At 30.0% G+C, this 19723-nt stretch overlaps 4 protein-coding genes across 4 annotated transcripts; 2 read left to right on the top strand and 2 right to left on the bottom strand.

Moving 5' to 3' along the window:
* The first annotated feature begins 747 nt into the window (after nucleotides 1-747).
* LOC132904888 (DNA-directed RNA polymerase III subunit RPC9) lies at nucleotides 748-1552 on the top strand. Its single transcript, XM_060955718.1, has 3 exons — nucleotides 748-906; nucleotides 985-1255; nucleotides 1328-1552. The coding sequence occupies exons 1-3, from the start codon at nucleotides 899-901 to the stop codon at nucleotides 1424-1426; spliced, it is 378 nt and encodes a 125-aa protein (XP_060811701.1). The 5' UTR covers nucleotides 748-898; the 3' UTR covers nucleotides 1427-1552.
* Nucleotides 1466-2742, bottom strand: LOC132904886 (density-regulated protein homolog). Its single transcript, XM_060955715.1, has 6 exons — nucleotides 2583-2742; nucleotides 2353-2504; nucleotides 2169-2253; nucleotides 1911-2090; nucleotides 1683-1822; nucleotides 1466-1612 (listed from the first exon to the last, which is right to left on the bottom strand). The coding sequence occupies exons 2-6, from the start codon at nucleotides 2452-2454 to the stop codon at nucleotides 1568-1570; spliced, it is 552 nt and encodes a 183-aa protein (XP_060811698.1). The 5' UTR covers nucleotides 2455-2504; nucleotides 2583-2742; the 3' UTR covers nucleotides 1466-1567.
* Nucleotides 2743-2912: 170 nt separating this feature from the next.
* Nucleotides 2913-17333, top strand: LOC132904863 (clustered mitochondria protein homolog). Its single transcript, XM_060955651.1, has 17 exons — nucleotides 2913-3189; nucleotides 9962-10248; nucleotides 10349-10771; nucleotides 10864-11230; nucleotides 11460-11596; nucleotides 11680-11960; nucleotides 12129-12255; nucleotides 12337-12511; nucleotides 12592-12794; nucleotides 12872-13013; nucleotides 13088-13293; nucleotides 13386-13592; nucleotides 13667-13765; nucleotides 13852-14196; nucleotides 14284-14556; nucleotides 14645-14770; nucleotides 14841-17333. The coding sequence occupies exons 1-17, from the start codon at nucleotides 3099-3101 to the stop codon at nucleotides 15579-15581; spliced, it is 4230 nt and encodes a 1409-aa protein (XP_060811634.1). The 5' UTR covers nucleotides 2913-3098; the 3' UTR covers nucleotides 15582-17333.
* Nucleotides 16818-19513, bottom strand: LOC132904894 (U6 small nuclear RNA (adenine-(43)-N(6))-methyltransferase). The gene is made up of 6 exons (XM_060955723.1): nucleotides 19252-19513; nucleotides 18927-19146; nucleotides 18713-18853; nucleotides 18278-18635; nucleotides 18003-18201; nucleotides 16818-17925 (listed from the first exon to the last, which is right to left on the bottom strand). The coding sequence occupies exons 1-6, from the start codon at nucleotides 19354-19356 to the stop codon at nucleotides 17407-17409; spliced, it is 1542 nt and encodes a 513-aa protein (XP_060811706.1). The 5' UTR covers nucleotides 19357-19513; the 3' UTR covers nucleotides 16818-17406.
* Between the last annotated feature and the right edge of the window lie 210 nt (nucleotides 19514-19723).

Genomic DNA, 19723 nt, shown 5'->3' with positions numbered 1-19723 from the left:
AGCGTTAAATAATAGTAACTAATCAATAACACTGTAAATATAATTAACATATTTTGCTTTTTATCTTTATAACTATCGAGTAACGTATGGGGGCTACAACTTACCAATATACAGCCTTGCAAGATCTAAAATATAACTATAGTCAGCTGTGGTCCCTGAGCGCGTGTCATGTACACACACAACACTTACATTGGAAACAAATAATCTAATGTTATTTTCGCATATTTAGCATTCTACCATTCTGTAAATGAGATTATAATAAATACATATACATATTCTTTTAATGGCTTCTCAATCGATTTCAAAACTCTATGATTAAGATTTTATACATCCTACTGGTTTCTCTAGATAAGATTTCATCAAAGAATTCTTAGTTTATTATTCTTATTGCTCGTATATGTTATTATGAAATTATACATGCCAAAATTTTTATTGCAGCCATCGAAATATTAAAAACAAAAATTAGTATATTTATCGTATTATGAAATTAATTTTGTTATTTTATATAAATTATTCTAAGTATTTTCCGAAGCATTATATAAATAAAGACAATTATGTGGGATTGCATATTGCATAAAGAAATCATTGACAATTATTGAGCGCGAAATTCAAATCTAGTGTTTTTCATACACTGCGTTGTTTTGATAATTGTACGCCGTGTAAACTAGGAGGTTCGTAAATAAATTTTGTTTCTGTAGTAAAAAAAAAAACTGTATTATATTCGTTTTTTTAATTATAAATATTATTGCAAATTACATTTATTAACGCATTTTAATACATTTTTGTATTATTTTATATCTGAAGAATATCGATGAATATAAGCACCTAACCTTACGATGCAGTTGTAATTTGGAAATATAAGAGAGAATCAGAGTTAAATATTGTTTGAATATTTAATATGAAAGTGTGAGTAACTATCTTTTCGTATTTATAATTGTTTTAGTGAGTAGCTATTAAAAACTTTCAGAATGAATTTTATGTTAGGCTCAAGGATTGTTCAGCTTACTTAAGCAATTATGAGGTTCTAAATATTCTGCAAAATATAAAATCAAATAAAAAACAAAACATGAAACAAAATCAGTTAGCAAGTATAACATATCAGACTATAAGATATTTAGAAAAGACTCCATGTAAAAGGCAAACTCCTGAAAAAATTAAAGGACTACTACAAGCATTGGAACCTTATAAACTAACAAAGTGCGAGAAATTAACTCTTTTAAATATGTGTCCTAAAACACCTCTTGAAATACAACTGGTAATATAAAATGTGCGATAAGAAATATAATATTTGAAAGTACATATAATTATGTATATATATATTTTTTAGATTATAGAAGATAGCGAAGACCGTTTGACCGATGATGAAGTAAATTCTTTACTTCAAGTAGTAGGAAATTTCTTAGGTGAAGATGAACAAGAAGGATAGCATGGTTTTACTACTTTAACTGTACAAACTTCTTAAAAATTAAAAATTTTATATACTTTATGTACACTTTATTTATATTAAACAGAAATGGAAATGATATAATATTAAATACATTGTGCAAATAAACTTTCGGTTTGCTCATTATCTTTTATGATCCCCCAGGTCATCTATGGAATCTTCATCAATCTAAAAATTTGTTAAATATCATAGATTGTGTATTGTTAATATCATTCAAAAAAATAATTATTGTTCTTACTTGTGGCCACTTTTCTGGAATTACTTCAAATAGGTCATCTTTTACATCCCCTTGTATAACTATTTCATCGTCTCCTGTTACACTAGATCCACATGCAAATTTACTACCAAAAAACTTTGCAGCTACTTTTAGGTCTATGTCTGTAAATTAATATGCATAAAGTTTTAATTTTACAGTTTTAATTATTTAGAAAAAAAAGAATTGTTATGAATAAGTATTTTATATTACCAAAAGTGCTAAGACCAGTAACAACTGTAACAGATTTCTTTTTCCCTCTAGGTGCTCTAGATACGGTCACTAATTTTGGAACATCTTCTTTTTTCTTTGTCTTAAGCATGCCTTTACCACCACGTTTTTGTCGTTTCTTTTCATCTTCACCTCCACCTGCCTCTGTAGTAGTGTCTTCTACTATTCACAAGTAAATAAAATTTATAGTATGATAATAGAACTTACAATTTAGAATAACAATATAGAAATTATAATTACCTAATTTAACTTTCTCAAATTCTGTTGGTAAATTCCTTTCTAGCCACTGCTTACACTTTTCATATTCTGGATAATATTCACAATACTGTGATGCAAATGGGAATTACATTTTCAAAAAATCCAAGTATTAACTTTTTGTCATACAGTATAAATTTCAGATACCAATTATTCAAGATTGCCTTACCTCGATGGGAAGAGAACAGTTTCCACAATATTGTACTTGTATCGGATAAGTGACATTAGGATCAGGTCCTAAACGCAAATTTGAAGATTCCTCTGCCGACATTCTATCAAGACACCTAACCTTACAGTTTCCTGCAGTTTGATACGAATTTACTAAATAACAAATTAATCCCTTATTAATTTCTTCAATCAATTTTCTTTTTTCAATATCTTTTTGTACTCCTATAATACCTTTCTTAAATAAGGTCCAGACAATTTCTTATTCAAATGAGTAGCCACATAAGGTTAGCAATCCGACATCTAGTAATTTTAATTCCGTTTTGTTAGGTGCCAAAAAACGATTCCATTTCTACCAATTTCTACCAACGAAGGAACGTTCTAATAACGTCCAACTTCAAAAGGAACCATACTGTTTGATACATCGGCAACGACAAATAATAACCGTTCAAAGAACGGCGAGGGGTGGATCACGTGACAAGAAGCACCAATCAAAGAAGGTGATTCGATAAACCGCTGGACAAGGCAACCAATCGTGTGTATTAGACTTTGTACTTCGTTCGAAACGCACGTGCAATACAGAAAAGCGGCTCGGTGTGCCTCAGAGTTAGTGTGCTGCCTTGTGAAAAGAGTCGGACGTCGTTTTTACGGTATAATTTCAACGAAGTGTGCGCGCGTGTTATTGTGAATAATAAATACGTGCCTGTTTCTAGAATCGTGTGAAAACTAGATAAAACTTATCAAAGAAAAATGACATTGGTCACACAAATAGAGACCACCACGGAAAATGGGAGTATGAAAATCCCTCTGCTCAATGGCAATGAGAAAGGGGCCAGTACTGGTTAGTATACTCATGATTATAAAACCGGCGACCATCAATTTTCTTATTTCTCATGGTTAAACAGGGTACGGCTGATCATGTTATATAATGATTCGATCAGGTTACCATGTTCTATCCGTTTTAATGTGCATTTTTAACGATGCCGCCTCAGTCAAAAGCCGGGCCTTCTGTGTTATGTAACGCGCGAATTGCGCGAATCTATGTATTGCAGGGTCATGTGAGCTACACATAACTTTTACGAGAGAAAAACTAGCAGAAGACACGACCTAAACTAGCAGACGAATCTTATTCCTTTTGTCGGCCCGATTATCACCAAGAGATAATGATTTTTTCTCATAATTAGTCGTAACCCTTGCCCCTCATTTTGCAAGCAATTACACATGAACGCATAAATGTATCGTTTGACATGCTTCTTCCTTCGAAGATGCACCTTTCAATCGATGTATAGTCTCCATTTAACCTTTCCTTACTTTCTGCATTTTCTGTTGGTGTTGAGTTAGAAATACATTTGTATTAAGGATATTTGCTTGTAGCACGTGATTAGTTTCTCTCTGGATGATGAAACCATGTTACCTGCCCTGTTCAATTTATTTCAATACATCTCCCTTTATCTCAAAATTTTCACACTCGTAAAACGTGGTTCGCTAGCTTGTTATTACTATTTTCTATTATTATTCTATTATATTTGTAAATGTTAAATAACTACTAAACTGCTGAACAAATAAGTATTTTTGCGTACTGAAAGAATAGAATCTAAATAGATATTTATTTATAAGTATTGTGACACTTATACTTAGCAATGTTCTAGTAATTTTTTGCTATTTTGTATAGTTTTGTATAGTTTATTGCATTCTGAGTATTTTTATTCATTTGAATTTTCTTTAAATACACAAATATACCTAATCTAATGATTATTGATCATCAGATTTAGATAATCTTTCATTTAGTGATATTCATATTTTCGTCATATATACATAGTTATTATTGGTTTGCACTAGGCAGAGGATATCTAGGAACAATGAGAATTATGTAAATTATATTGCACAATTGTCTCTCTTTTTTCGTTAATGGTAGTTCAGTTTGAATGACCTTATGGTACATGTTTAAGTTCATTTTCAAACTCTAATGGTCAATGAAAAGTGAATATGTTTATTTTGAGAAAGAGCTATAAATTTTCTAGGGACGTATTATTCATCACTGTCGATTGACGCTAGACCCTTTCTGTTAATTTGCTCTTGTTTTAGAACTCTCATTTCGTGAAAAAAAGAACCGAAGGAAAACACGTGCATGTTAATGACCTCTCGCACATAGGCGTAGAAACGAGGAAATTTCAAATTATGAAAAATGTGTTTGAAATGTTCAAATACTATTTAACGAAATATCTTTATTGTGAAATTTATTCTATTTTAATTGTTTTGGTAGGTGCATTGCAAAATATATTTGATATAACTATATGTCAATTTAACTATAATATTTTGTACTTGATGATTTCTTCTTTAATTAAGATACGTTTTCTCTATTTTGTTGAATGGGATGAAGGGAATAATAAAAGTAAAAAGGGCTAAATTTAAACGATGCTAGAACAGTGATGGTTTTATAAAGGGTCACGTGTTTTGAAAGAACAATAGTGAATTGCGAAGAATTATCGATAGCAGGGGTTATCGGTATTCCTTCTGACGTTGTTTCCCTTACGTCTTTGGTTTCTGATACAATAAAATGATATTTTAATAAAATATCTCGTACAATTTGGGAATTTCCCAAATTACATTTTTTAATATACATGCAATGGCTTATGACAGTATTCAAACATTTATTACATATTTTTTTCCGAATATATTATGTGCATTATACAAAACTTCTTTAAATTTCGTTAGCACTGTAGTGAGAGACGATTATTGTAATTATAACAGTAAAATTTGAATACATATACATATATATGTATGTATGTATGTATGTATGTATGTATGTATGTATGTATGTATGTATGTATGTATGTATGTATGTATGTATGTATGTATATATGTATATATGTATGTATGTATGTATGTATGTATGTATGTATGTATATATGTATGTATGTATGTATGTATATATGTATGTATATATATATAGAAGTTACAAAACATTCGTTGCAAATATATACTTAGTGAGAAATTAATATACGCCATAAATAGTAATCTTAAACATATAATTAGTGCTGAAGGTAGTCGATAAAATATTGTGGCTTATTAATATAGTAAATAATCGATTTCAAATATTTTGGTGGTCTTCACGAAGTATATGCTTCCAACAAATATCTTGTAGCCTTCATATCCATTTTCAAATTGGTTTCAAAGTTTACCGATATAATATCGATAGTCTTGTCTGTTTACAGTGTTAACAAAATTTTAGTTCCATATAATGCACATAATATATTCATTAAAAATTTCTGTATGTGTATATTTCTGACTATATGTGTATATATATATATATATATATATATATATATATATATATATATGTGCACATTTAATAATTACATGAACATGAACAGGTTATCGGTTACTTGTATTTTCGTAAACATATCGTAAAATGGTTATGTAAGAATTTTTGCATCTTATGAAAAATTCTGTTATCGAAATATCTTTTGACAAAGTCTCTTTTATCGTTTATGTTCGAAAAATATAGAATTATTGATTATGTTACGGGATTGTTTGTTAAGTTTAGTAAAACAATTCATTATTTCCGTTTATGGTATTTCTTATGTTGAAGCTAGTTATTTTGAGTATGTATTACAGTTTAAGATTTATAGAGATTCTTATCAACCTGTTTATGTATAATCGCTTCGTAAATGGTTTCGAAACTTGTCAAGTTTTTCTGATTGTAATAACGAAACGAAAAATATTACATCTTCTAGCATGTGTAAGTCAATGGTTAGTACTTGCCGAGTTCGATGTTTACATATCGATTCAAATGCCTGCGATTGTAACTCGTCTATTGTCAACAGATCGTTATTCTGCTTTGATTGATCTTGTTTCCAATTGATTTTCAAATCTCCTTATTCATTAATAATATTATCAATCTTTTCTTTTATTAATGAATATAAAAACAGTTCCATGACATTATATTCATCTTTTTATCGTTAAAAACTATTAAATTAAGATGTATGAATATGATTTCTGCTTCTATCATTTCGTTTTTATATAATAAGTTAAATGTATGTAATAACCTTATATGATAAGTTAAATTATTTTCTGCCATCAAATAGTATGAATTCTTTTACTTTTACAAGTTTTTATTATTGTTTGATTTTTTCTTAGTTTTTAAAAGATAGAATTTTAGAAGAATCTCTTAGGCAAGATAAGAGATACAAAATCGTTTTAAGAAAGCCTTGCTTTTTTTCACATTTTCATCTTTTTATCTCCGAGTCTTTCTCACGGTTAAGTTTTTTATCTTCTTTCTTAGTAATAGAGAAATCTAAAAAAGGAGGATCGTTTTTGTACAAACCAGTAAGATGTATGATAAGAATGCGATAAAGCAATCGGTGTCTAAGATAAATTGCTGTAACTTGATAGTACATGAATACACATATTCATAAGACCATGCAATCGAACGATTTAATTTTCACGATAAGAAATGTGTTAGAATAAATCTGATAAAAACATGTTGTTGTACATATCATTATAACTATAAAACAATTAATTTATTAAATATTTCTGTAGAACAAGATTCGTACAATTCCTCATAGAAATTTCATGTTAACCTTGTTGCAAAAATAAATGTTATCGTGTATAATTTCCATATAGCATTGAAATTATTTGCTTGCAAAATTATCGATAAAGATAGTTTATTACGTTAATTGCTACGCGACTTTTATGAATTGTTTATAATATATAATTTTATTATGTATAGATATGCTTATTACTTATAAACTATACCATAACACTTAATTTTTCCAAAATATTCTATTTTATTTGCACATTTTTCTGATAATGTTATATGAATTAAAATAAATAAAAAATGTCAATAAATTTTTTATTCAGCAAAATTTATCTTATTTTAATCATTCTAAAAAATTTACATACATGGTATCGTGTGTCACCAGTGACCTTCGTGCCGTTCAACATGTCAGAGGAAATCATTATATGCATAAAGAAATACTGTAGCTACATATTGCAAAGATTGTTCGCTTTTGATTTTTTTTCAATCTTGACAATCATAGATGAACGTCCTCTAAGATTAACAAGATTTTGAGTGGAGATAACTCGATGAAAAATAGATAACTACTTCAAATAAACCAGCATGAATGGATATAAATACTTGCAAACAAACATAATTTTAGCCTTATACATATAATTTTTATTAAATCTTTTTGATTCAGTTATTATGTTCCATAATTCCTAAATTCGTAATAAATATTCAACGTTTATTTATTTTAAAATACCCGAGTACTGAAATATTCATCTAAAATTGTAATGTTTATAATATTTTTATTTTTGTTCCTTTTCTTTTACGAAATTTGTATATACGAAAGTAGAATTTAAAAAGATATTATGACGATTTTTATAATCATTTATTGCATCAACACATGTATATTTTAAATTCAATTTCCATCTTTTGGACTGCAAATTCAACGAAAGAAAAACGTTTGGTTTCATATTAAAACAATAATTTGAGAAAAGGCGATGTATTAAAAATAGTAGATATATAATATATAGAAATCATTATTAGATTAATAATATCTGCTTAAGAGATTAAGTACATAAAAAAATCTTTCGTGTAGAGTAATGCACAGCCAATCCATACTGAAAAAACGATAATTTAATCAAACATTAAAATAGAATTTCAATTCAACTTTATCCATTTATCACACACAATACCTATTATGCACAGACAAATAAATACTTATTTCAATTCTGTTTGTTTTTTCTTTTACTTCTCCATTCATTTATTTAATAATTTTTATACTATCAATATACTGATCTTATTTAAAAAGAATTATTACTAATATTTAATATCTATGTATATTATTACAATATATTGTAACATATACATATATAGATATGTAATATACTGTTTATTTTTGCAATTATCCTAATCTGTAATCATCAGTATATAGTAGATTTTTATGTAATTTTATAATAATAATAATAATAATTTATTTTTCAGTTTTTTAGTTATAAAGAAGGACTTGGTTTACGATTGTTATTTTTGTCTTGCATTTTTAATCGTAAAACTTTTATGCAATTCTATATTTTTATTAATATAACTATCGATTTGTCTCATGTATTTAATGTTATAAGTTTTCTACTTTAGATATTTTATACATTTATGCACATTTTTTTTATTCATGAAGCCTTAAAAAATATCCTTATTAAGAGTCACATATATCATTTTGCATTATCTTCCACATAAAATTTTTACATTGTAACTTTACTAGGTATATGAAGTATATCTCAAGGTATATGGGATTTTAAATATTAATTGTAGAAAATATAGAGAAAAATTACATCTTTTCAAAGAATGGTGAGCATGAGAACACATTTCAATGCTTGTATTCTCTGTATTTTTGAGTCTTCAAACTTCTCATACATGCATATAAATCCGTATTTTAATCATCATCAAAGTATCATTCTAGGAAGACATCAAAGTTCAATTTTTTATCAATTAAAATTTGATTCTGCATACTCTCTTAACTTATTTATGCACACGTTCAATTGTTACCGAATTATATGCAGATCATTATAGAGCGAAGGCCAGTAAAGATCAAGGTTTCACAGATCCAAATTATTTGAAACATGTTAGAGTATTTCAGACGTGTCATCATCATAGGGTTACGGTAGTCACTGATAAGCGAGTCGCACTTTCTATGAATTGTAATTAATATTATAACTGCCTAACATCGGCATATGCCAGAAATGGATGTATATCGCAAACATAGTATCGATAAAATTAGTTCGGCATTTGAGTGCAGACTATTTACATTGCCGTTTATTTATAAGTACATTGGTGAATGCAAGTGGCAGCCCCACAGATATCCACCGTCGTATCTAGTCGAAAATGTGCCTTGTTTCCATGGAAATAACGCGTGGACTCGGTTATTCGTATCGTTGTCACCGTTGTCTACATTGAAACATAGATCGTTAATATCCATCTTAAAAGAAAAGAAAATATTACGTTTCATCTAACATATTATCAAAATTAATAAGGTAAAACTTTTGTTATTATTTTTACTTGTTTTATTATTTTTTGTGTTCTTGAGAATTACTCGTTGAAACCACTATGAAATTGATAATATAATATTTGAAATAAACTATTTTATTGTCATATTGTTAGTTATTATTTTGCTTGTTTTATGATTTCATTGATTCTTGAAAATCGTTCGATAAAATAATTGCATAAATAATCATAATTCTATAAAATAATCATGTAAATAAGTCTGATATAGTTCTATAGATATTTCTTTAGTAAAGTAGTACTTAGCAAATACCATAAATTTATGATAAAATCGCAAATTAACTTTCGGGATAATATATATAAATAAAAAAATGCAAACGTTCCCATATTTAACCAACTATCAATCAGTAAGGTATTCATAGCTCTGGTATGTATTATATAAGCTAAAAGCGAAATTGTTGCTGTGTTATTTATTTTTGATATTTGATTTACATTTAATGTTTAATATAATATTCTCGATTAGTAAAAATTGATCATTTGCTTCATTTAATATACTTTTTTTTATAAACTCCAATGTTTGAATAAAAATTTATTAATTCGTGGATTGCATGTTTAGATCTAAAGGAAGTTGTAGAAGAAACCGGAAATGTGAGCACAACTGTGAAGAATGTTGTTGAGAAGGGTGAAGTCGAAGCTACGAAAGAGAAAGGGAATGAAAAAGAAAAGGAGAAGGAAGAAGACAAGAATAAGAAGAATGACAAAAGCGAGAAAGAAGATAGTGATAAGGATGCTGGGAGCGAGCAAGAAATCCTTCTCATTCAAGATATGGGATTTACTGTTAAGATCATCTGTCCAAATGCTGAGCCCTTTGATATCCAAGTTTCCAGTATGGAGTTGGTTCAGGTAACTAATCATCCATTCAAGAATTTCTTTTCCTATGACAACAATTAATAAGAAACAAGTTAATAAAGAAGATTAGATAACAAATTTTATTATCTGTTAGGAAATCCATCAATTACTCATGGATCGCGAGGACACCTGCCATCGCACATGTTTTTCTCTTCAATTCGATGGTAACACACTGGATAACTTTGCTGAACTGAAGAATATTGAAGGCCTAAAAGAAGGTTCCATTATTAAAGTTGTGGAAGAACCGTATACAATGCGAGAAGCTCGTATACATGTTAGGCACGTGCGAGATTTATTGAAATCTGTGGATCCTGCGGATGCTTACAATGGCGTCGAATGTAGTAGTTTATCGTTTTTAAATGTGGTTACTAACGGCGACATCCTTGAGAAGAAGAAGAGCAGAGCAGATTCGGTTGATTGTACTCCACCTGATTATATTATACCTGGCTGTAAAGACAGGCCACTACTACCTCTACAACCTCAAGCCAAAGAACAAAAATGCCCTCCTTGTTTAAAAGTAACTAATATAATATATGTATAAATAAATTATTTACTTCGTCTAACTTATTATTAATATAAATATTTAATTTATTAATTTATTTATTGTAGGTATTAACAACATCCGGGTGGAATCCACCACCCGGTCACAGAAAGCTTCACGGTGATTTATTATATCTACATGTGATAACGTTAGAAGACAAGCAATATTATTTGACTGCATGTGTCAGAGGTTTCTTCCTCAATCAATCGACAAAGGAAGTGTTCAATCCGAAACCAGCGACTCCGAGTCATTTGTGTCATAGTTTAATTGAACTACTAAACCAGCTCAGTCCGGCTTTTAAACGTGGTTTCACTGCTATGCAAAGACGAAGAACGCAGAGACATCCATTTGAACGAGTAGCCGCACCTTATCAACTTTATGCCTGGTGTGCGCCTCAAATTGAACATACAATCGATGCAATACGCGCTGAAGATAGTATGTTTCATTTTATACAAATTAATAAAACTTTTATATTAAATGCTGTATTAGTTGTACATACGTATAACGTGCAATACTTGAATTAGATTTTTTTCATTAGAAGATATATGTTTTACTATTATCACTTCTACTGACTTTAAATTAACTGGCTAGTTAAGGTGTTAATTGTGTTGCATCACGAGTACACACGATTCTATGTTTAATCATTCATCTTATTTATTTGCAGCTTTCTCTTCTAAGTTGGGGTACGAAGAACATATTCCCGGCCAAACTCGAGATTGGAACGAGGAGTTGCAAACAACGAGAGAGTTACCTCGTAAAAACTTGCCCGAAAGACTGCTTAGAGAACGTGCTGTTTTTAAAGTATGTTAAAACTTGACATATTAATTGCATTTCGATACGTTGTTTCAGTAATACGAATTGAGTTTCATGGATGACTTGTTTAGGTTCACAGTGATTTTGTCACTGCTGCTACTCGAGGTGCAGTAGCCGTGATAGACGGTAACGTAATGGCAATAAACCCTGGTGAGGAGGCAAAGATGCAAATGTTTATTTGGAACAATATTTTCTTCTCTCTTGGGTTCGATGTCAGGGATCATTACAAAGAGCTTGGCGGTGATGCAGCTGCTTTCGTCGCGCCTAAAAACGACTTACAAGGTCTTAGAGTATATGCTGCTATTGATCTACCCGGCCCTTATACGCTTGGTACCGTTGTAATCGATTACAGGTTTGTAGGAAATTAGACACACGCATTCCTTTCATCACATTATTTGTACGACGTGGATATTTTGTAGCGGATCATTTGTACATACTTGTTCAGTATTCTATCGCAACTTACATCTCGATCGAAAGGATGTTAAGTTTTCGTGGTAATCACTCGTATTCCTCTGCATAGAGGATATCGTGTCACCGCTCAGTCAATCATCCCTGGAATCTTGGAACGCGAGCAGGAGCAATCTGTTGTTTATGGTTCTATAGATTTTGGGAAAACGGTTATCTCACATCCTAAGTACCTTGAATTGGTTAGTTTACAATAATGCTTTTTTGTAATTTCTGAAGAATTTATCCAGAATTTTATATCACATTTGTATTACGTTTTGTAGTTGAACAAAACTGGTCAACTATTAAAAATTCTTCCTCATAAAGTTATCAATGATGTTGGGGAGGAGGTTGAACTCTGCAGCAGTGTAGAATGCAAAGGTATAATCGGAAATGACTCTCGACATTATGTGTTGGATTTATTACGAACTTTCCCTCCTGATGTCAATTTTCTTAAATGTAAGTCGATATAATTAACGAAAAGTTCAGAATTAATTACTACTATTATTATTGATAAACTTTTATTCTGATTTTTGTAGTGGAAGGCGTTGAACTGAGTAAAGAAGCTAGAGCTTTAGGTTTTCCAATTGAGCACAAGCATAAATTAGCCTGTCTTCGTCAGGAATTGATCGACTCCTTTGTTGAAGCTAGATACGTGCAATTTATTAAACACGTCGCTTTTCATCTACAACAACTTACATCCGTAAGAAAAGTACAGAAGGAAAATGAAACCACAGTTAAAGTAAACAAAATTTTTCAAACTTTATAGTAAATATCAGTTTTAAACATTGTTATTATTTGGCATTGTATTAATTTCAGGAAGATAAAAAGGAAGAATTGAATGTCGTTGCAGTGGATAGTAACAAAGAAGATTCTTCTCATACTCTAATAGAAACAGATGAAGCCAAAAAGATTGTAGAAAGTATAACTGACTCTATCACTGGTGGAGAGAAGCAAGAGTGTATGTAACTTAATTATTCCTTTTTATTTAAAATTTTTTACTTCAATTCTTCATTTAAATCTTTTTTCTTTAAGTGGAAGAAAGTACGAAAGAAGTAGTTCGCAGTGCAGCAGCAGCAGTTGGTAGCCTACGGGAAGCCGAATTTGATGTCAGGTTTAACCCAGACGTATTTTCTCCGGGTGTTAAACATCCAGATCCAAATGGGCCTGCTTTAAAAAAACAAAGACAATTGGTGCAAGATGCGGCCGACTTTTTACTTACCGTACAAATACCCACTTTTGTATGTTTCGATATAGAATACTTTTATATTTGATGCATCGATACAACTTTGTATACAAAAAATATATATTTAGTTCAATTTTTTTATTACAGATACGAGAATGCTTAGATCATACAGCTGCTGCAATGGATGGCAGCATATTGGTAGAAGCTTTACACGGTAAAGGCATCAACGTACGATACCTTGGTAAATTAGCAGCCATGTTATCTACTGTTCCACAACTGCAATATCTGAAACGTATTGCTGTTTCGGAACTTATTTTACGCTCGGCGAAACACATTTTCACATTTTATATGCAGGTATATTTATTAAAATTGAAATTAAAGTGGTTATTTTAAATTTTATGAATATAAGAACCTAATACTTTTTTTAGGGTACGGAATTAATGAGTCTTTCTGCAGCTATTAGTCATTTCTTAAATTGCTTATTCTCTTCTGCACAAATTATTCATCCACAACAAAATCTAGAAGAGGTATGGCAACATTTGTTTATCAGTTAAATGATATCAATAGTTGAAATAATTTTCTACATAAAAATTTATGTAATTTTCGATTTCAGCTTCAAAGTAAAACTGCAAAACGACGCAATAAAAGAAAAGGTAGAAATAACGGTCCACAACAGTCTGAAGTGGAATGGGCTTCCTTGACGCCTAAATCTCTTTGGCAACAAATTAAAACAGATTTGAAGAGTTATTATGATTGGGAAGCACCATGTCCGGAATCGTTGGATGCCACGATAGAACATTTTCACCTTCAGAAAATTTCTTTGCTTCGTAATTTCTGTATAAAGACTGGTATTCAAATTTTGTTACGTGAATATAACTTCGAGAATAAGAACAGAGCCACGTTCTTCGAAGAAGATATACTTAATATATTCCCTGTCGTGAAGCATATCAATCCTAGAGTAAGTAATGCATTTGGGATACAAAAAATAAGTCATATAGAAATTTCCATAATAAGTTATTGGAAGTTATTCTATTACTTCATTTAGGCTAGTGATGCATATAATTTCTATACAACTGGACAAAGCAAAATTCAACAAGGTTATTTGAAAGATGGATATGAACTGATCAGCGAGGCACTCAATTTATTGAATAATGTATATGGTGCAATGCATCCCGAAATTGCACAGTGTCTTAGAATGCTTGCGCGATTGAATTACATAATGGGTGAGCATGGAGAAGCTCTTGCCACTCAACAAAAAGCAGTCCTTATGTCAGAAAGAGTCAACGGTATAGATCATCCATATACCATTATTGAATATGTAGGTATAAAGTAAACGTACTTAATTAATGATTAAATATATGTAATAATTGCAATTATTCTAATATTATGTTTCTATTTGTCAACAGATCCGTCTAGCCCTATATTCTTTTGCCAATGGTCAAGTCTCTGTGTCACTTAGGTTATTATATAGAGCACGTTATTTAGCCTTACTAGTTTGTGGTGAAGACCACCCAGAAGTAGCACTTCTTGACGTGAGTATTTATGCGAATACTAAAAATTCTAAAGCTTTCTAACCTTGACCAACATTAATTGTTTGTTTAGAGCAATATTTCATTGATTCTCCATGCTGTCGGAGAATACGAATTGTCGCTCCGATTTTTAGAGCATGCTTTGGCTCTAAACCTTCGATATCATGGGCCACGATCTTTGAAAGTTGCTGTTTCTTATCATCTTGTCGCAAGAACTCAATCTTGTATGGGTGATTTCCGAGCGGCTTTAAATAACGAGAAGGAAACCTACGCTATTTATAAGCAACAGTTAGGAGAGGATCATGAAAAAACCAAAGAGAGTAGCGACTGTTTGAGACATTTAACGCAACAGGCCGTGGTTCTACAAAAAAAAATGAATGAAATTTATACCGGAAAATCCGGTGTTAGCCTACCACCGATTCAGGTGCAACCGCCCAGTATGGGATCCGTTCTTGACATGTTGAATGTAATCAATGGTATTTTATTTGTTCAAATTAGCCAACAGGATATTGAGAATTTTAAAGCGGAAATAGAGAAACGACAGAAAGAACAAACACCTGACAGAGAGATAAAGGCGCTTCAAAATGGAAACAAGAAAAACGAGAAGGAGAATAAGAAAGAAGAAAAAGACAATAATAAAAAAGAGGAGAAAGAGAATAAAAAGAACGAAAAAGAAAGCAAAAAAGAAGATAAAGAGAATAAAAAGGACGAGAAAGAGAATAAGAAAATAGAAAAGAAAGCGGAAGCACAGAAAGAACTGAACAAGTTGGAGGAAAACAAAACAGTGTTAGAGCCAATAGTAGCAGAGAGCTGAGCTCGCTTTAAACCGCTAATGATGATACTTAGTAGTTTTTTCTGAATCCTAGTCTTTCCCTGCCCGCGTCCGATCTTTTTTTAAGAGTAACGCGAGTACGGCATGTATAACTGATTGGGATAAAATGAAAATGGAAAGTGTTTGCTCGAAATAAGGATCGTTATTTGATGTATCGTATATACGTTTATAAAGTGCTATCTGAATCTAACTTTTATAGTGTGGTGATCAACAGCATAGGTGAAACATTTCGAAAGAGTTAGATTTCCTCTAATGGCTCGCGATGCTCAACTACAATACGCCAGGCTACAGAATTTATTTGACTGACTTATAACTGCATATAATACATACACGAAAAAAATTGATTCTTCACGTATGTAAATAATTCTAAATGAAAAAATTCATTGCCTTAGCACTTGCTTATCCAAATCTTATTCGTAATTTGATGTATGAATTTCACAAATTATCGGACAGACAAAAAGAGAGTATGATTTGATAAAAATATAAATAAATATTTGTGTCGCCTAATATTGTCGCGTTTTTCAAAAGGCTCAATTCTATGCCATAACGATAAAAGTTATGGATATTGCATACGTTACTCTTCTATCGATTGACGAAATAGTAAACTAATATTTGTTCCAGCATATTGCACAATTGCTGCTGAAACTCAAAGGAAATGCATTGTACCAGTAAAATTAAAATGCTACGATAATTATTTGTAAAACAAATAATGGACTTTATTATCGTAGAATATAAGTCAATTGTTTTTTCCTACACTTTCGATAGGTTATTTTATTACTACATATTTGAAATCATTATTTTGTTCTATTTAGGCATTGCTGTCACTTTCCCACTTTAGTTGCCATCATTGAACTCAATATATAATGAAGTCATATAATTGTTTTTTATCTTTAGATACTATTAATTTGAGGTGAATCTTGTTGAGTTCAATATAAATGCTATAGGTAAAACTAAAATCACATGAAAATCAACGAGGAACGGTATCTGTATCGTATTCAACAAGACAAATTCGTTTAGTTTTGTTAATCGTTTTTATACTGTATGCATCACATGAAAAGCTTCCTTTCATCTTTTTATCATCATTGTTTTATCGTTATTTTTATCATCTTACATGAGGATTTAAATCTGAAAATAATTTTGAATCTAAACAAATTTCCTGTTATATGGAAAGGAAAAGTGTTTTTACAAAAATATGGTGGTGGCAGGAAAAGCATGGTATAATGACAAGTGTGCTGTTATATTTCACGATCATTAATAACAGTTATCAAAAAACGACTCATTAATCAACATATTATAGAAGTAGCGTCAATTTCCTAATTACAATTAGAAATACTGCAGTTAGTTCTAGAGTTATAAACACTGAGAATTATCTGTTACCGAGCATATATCTTTATCAAATAGCATTCGCTAAAATGAATGTTAGAAATATGCTATGTTAAAATTTTATCATATTACCATAAAAATTTTGAGAACTTAATACCTATAATTTGTTGACATTTATTTTAAATGATAAAATTTTGTTTTGAGTTCGTTATTTTATAATAGTAACGTCGATAATAATAGCAAAAGGCGAATAAATGAAAAGCTTCGAATAGTTTCTGTTGAACGAGTTTGTATACTTTATAATATGAATTAATATGGAATTATACTGCACTTGTTAGCCAAAATGTACGATAAAGAATGCTAGTTAATAAGGATTATTCATTATGAATAAAGTTAAATACTTCATACATATGTTACCTGTTATATAATTTCATAAAATTTGCGTATGAAATAAATCATTTTGTATAGAATATAAATTGACATCTTAAACAGATTCCGTATCATTCTTGTGCAAGTTTTCGATTTGTTCCGAATTTATTTCGATTTTACTTGTTTCTAATCGTTTTCTCTTCCTTTTATTTGGTCTTTCATGCTGCTTCTGAAAATATTCTCTAACATCTAATTTGTTTATTAAATACTGTCGAAACGTTTCTAAAGCAACCTTGCCACCAATTCCTTTTTCAAAGATCATAGATATTTTTACTTCATCATTTTCAGGTTCTTCATGTTCTATCATTTCAGCAAAAAAGTTACATATTAACAAAGGTTGGTTCTTTCTCACGATATCTGCCGAGTTATTCTTTATTAATTTTTCTGCATCGTTTTCTGTAATATCATTTATTACAGATGTTTGTCCTGTGTCATGATTCACAGATTGATTCATTAACCTTTGAGCTAATCGACGTTTTCTACGTGCATGCGACCATGTATCATTGTCCGCAATTAGTTGACACGACCAACCATTAAAGTTACCAATTGGCAAAGTTAATTCTTTGATTTGTATCTACATGAAAATGAAAAATATGTCAAAAACTAAAATATTATAAATACAACATGATGGAAATATAAATATAATGTTACATGTAACTCTTCTATTGCATCTTCCAAAAAATTAACGAGGTTGTCAAAAGAAGCAAATTTATGTCGCATTGGGAATTGTATCTCTATTGGACGTTGTTCTTTCAGTAGTTTTGCAATATAATCTCCACTTTTTCGAATAACAGGCGCATTTGTCAAATTAATAACATCTTTAGGTAAAAATGACCAAGCTAATCCCCATCTGTTAAAAAAATAATATTCATATATAACGAAATAAAAAATTAAAAATAAAAAATGTTTGTAAAAAATATATTTACCTTTTTGTGTGACCTTGACAAAACTCTGTCCATGTTGAGTTTTCTATGCCTTTTTTCTTGAGAAATTTTAATAAGAATAGTAAATTACTTCTTCTACCAAACATAGTGGTGTAAATTTTTGCCTTTTCTTTAATTTCCATACTTTCTTCAATCATTTGCATTATAAATGCTCTTTCACCACCTTGAACTGTAAGTTCAACTTCGTTTCCAGTTGGAGCATTTCTTGGTGGTAATCGCTTTATAATTTTCTCTGATGATCCTTCTATTTCAAAAAAGGGAGGATTACACATTGTAAAATGATACACATTATCCTCTTTTATAATTTCTTTCAATATTGTTCTTTCATCCACTTTATATACTGCAAAACAATATTCTAAAGTAAAAAATATAAACTTGTGTATATTTTATAAGATAAATAATGTGTCATTAATTTGCCTTTTATTGTGTCTTCCAAATTATTATTTTTAACATGTTCAATAGCTGTCTCTATACTTGTTTTGTCAACTTCTGTAGCGATCATTTTATTTCCATACATTTTTGCAAACAATAGAGGATAAATACACACTGCCCCAGTACCTATAAAAAAATGATTATTGTCACTGAAATTTTCTAATACAAAATTTTATTCATAACTTGATTTCCAATATACCAATATCTATGCCAATTACTTCCTTCATTTCATTGAAAGAAGCGTATTTCATTAAATCTTCAATCCATAAAATGTAATTTAAGCGTAATGGCAAAGTTGGTACTAATTTATTTGAAGGTATTTTTACTTGCAGATTAAAATCATGTTTTAATAATACCTCTGTGAGTATTCGCAGAGTACCTTCTCTTTTAAAGTCAATCTTTATCTTGCCGGTTAAATTCTATAATATAATAATATAATTCATTAAATAGATAATATATATCATATTTATGTACGAGATGGAATATATAATAATAGTAAACAATTGCTCAAATATGTAACTTACAATAATTGCAATATCACGGAATTCTGGATATAGCAAAACAAGTTTTTTGAAGTCTGGTATTCTCTTATATATATTCCTTGGGTGCATAAACTTTCTCAACGACATTTCTAAATAATTATTTTTTCTTCTTCTCAATAATGATGTCAATACATGCTTTATGGTCTTAAATTAAATAAAATATATGTATCCATAACAATCAGTAACAAATATTTTTTATTTACAAATGTAAAACCATAGATGAGATACAGAATAGATCCGGCATCTTAAGAGACTTTGTATAACATATTCTGAAATACCGACCGTTCAATAAACTAGTAATATAGTCACAGACGATTTATAGAATAGACGTGACATATAATCAGTTCATGTTACACATTTTAGGGTAACTGATCACCTTACTATTTTCCTGTCACATGTGATGTTATCGATTCAGTATAGTACTGGTTTAAATGAAGGTTATAATTTTTTATAA

Source organism: Bombus pascuorum, chromosome 3 (genome assembly GCF_905332965.1).
Source record: "Bombus pascuorum chromosome 3, iyBomPasc1.1, whole genome shotgun sequence".
Lineage (NCBI taxonomy): Eukaryota > Metazoa > Arthropoda > Insecta > Hymenoptera > Apidae > Bombus > Bombus pascuorum.
This window is presented reverse-complemented; position numbering and strand designations above follow the sequence as displayed.

Coding starts and splice junctions, on each gene's coding strand:
- LOC132904888 (XM_060955718.1), top strand. Junction 1,256..1,327: donor CACCTCTTGAAATACAACTG/GTAATATAAAAT, acceptor TATATTTTTTAG/ATTATAGAAGATAGCGAAGA.
- LOC132904886 (XM_060955715.1), bottom strand. CDS start 2,454: ATGTCGGCAGAGGAATCTTCAAATTTGCGTTTAGGACCTGATCCTAAT. Junction 2,254..2,352: donor ACTGTTCTCTTCCCATCGAG/GTAAGGCAATCT, acceptor TTTGCATCACAG/TATTGTGAATATTATCCAGA. Junction 2,091..2,168: donor ATTTGAGAAAGTTAAATTAG/GTAATTATAATT, acceptor ACTTGTGAATAG/TAGAAGACACTACTACAGAG.
- LOC132904863 (XM_060955651.1), top strand. CDS start 3,099: ATGACATTGGTCACACAAATAGAGACCACCACGGAAAATGGGAGTATG. Junction 12,256..12,336: donor ATCCTAAGTACCTTGAATTG/GTTAGTTTACAA, acceptor TACGTTTTGTAG/TTGAACAAAACTGGTCAACT. Junction 13,593..13,666: donor TTTTCACATTTTATATGCAG/GTATATTTATTA, acceptor TACTTTTTTTAG/GGTACGGAATTAATGAGTCT.
- LOC132904894 (XM_060955723.1), bottom strand. CDS start 19,356: ATGTCGTTGAGAAAGTTTATGCACCCAAGGAATATATATAAGAGAATA. Junction 18,202..18,277: donor TGTCAAGGTCACACAAAAAG/GTAAATATATTT, acceptor TTTTTTTAACAG/ATGGGGATTAGCTTGGTCAT. Junction 17,926..18,002: donor ATGCAATAGAAGAGTTACAT/GTAACATTATAT, acceptor ATTTTCATGTAG/ATACAAATCAAAGAATTAAC.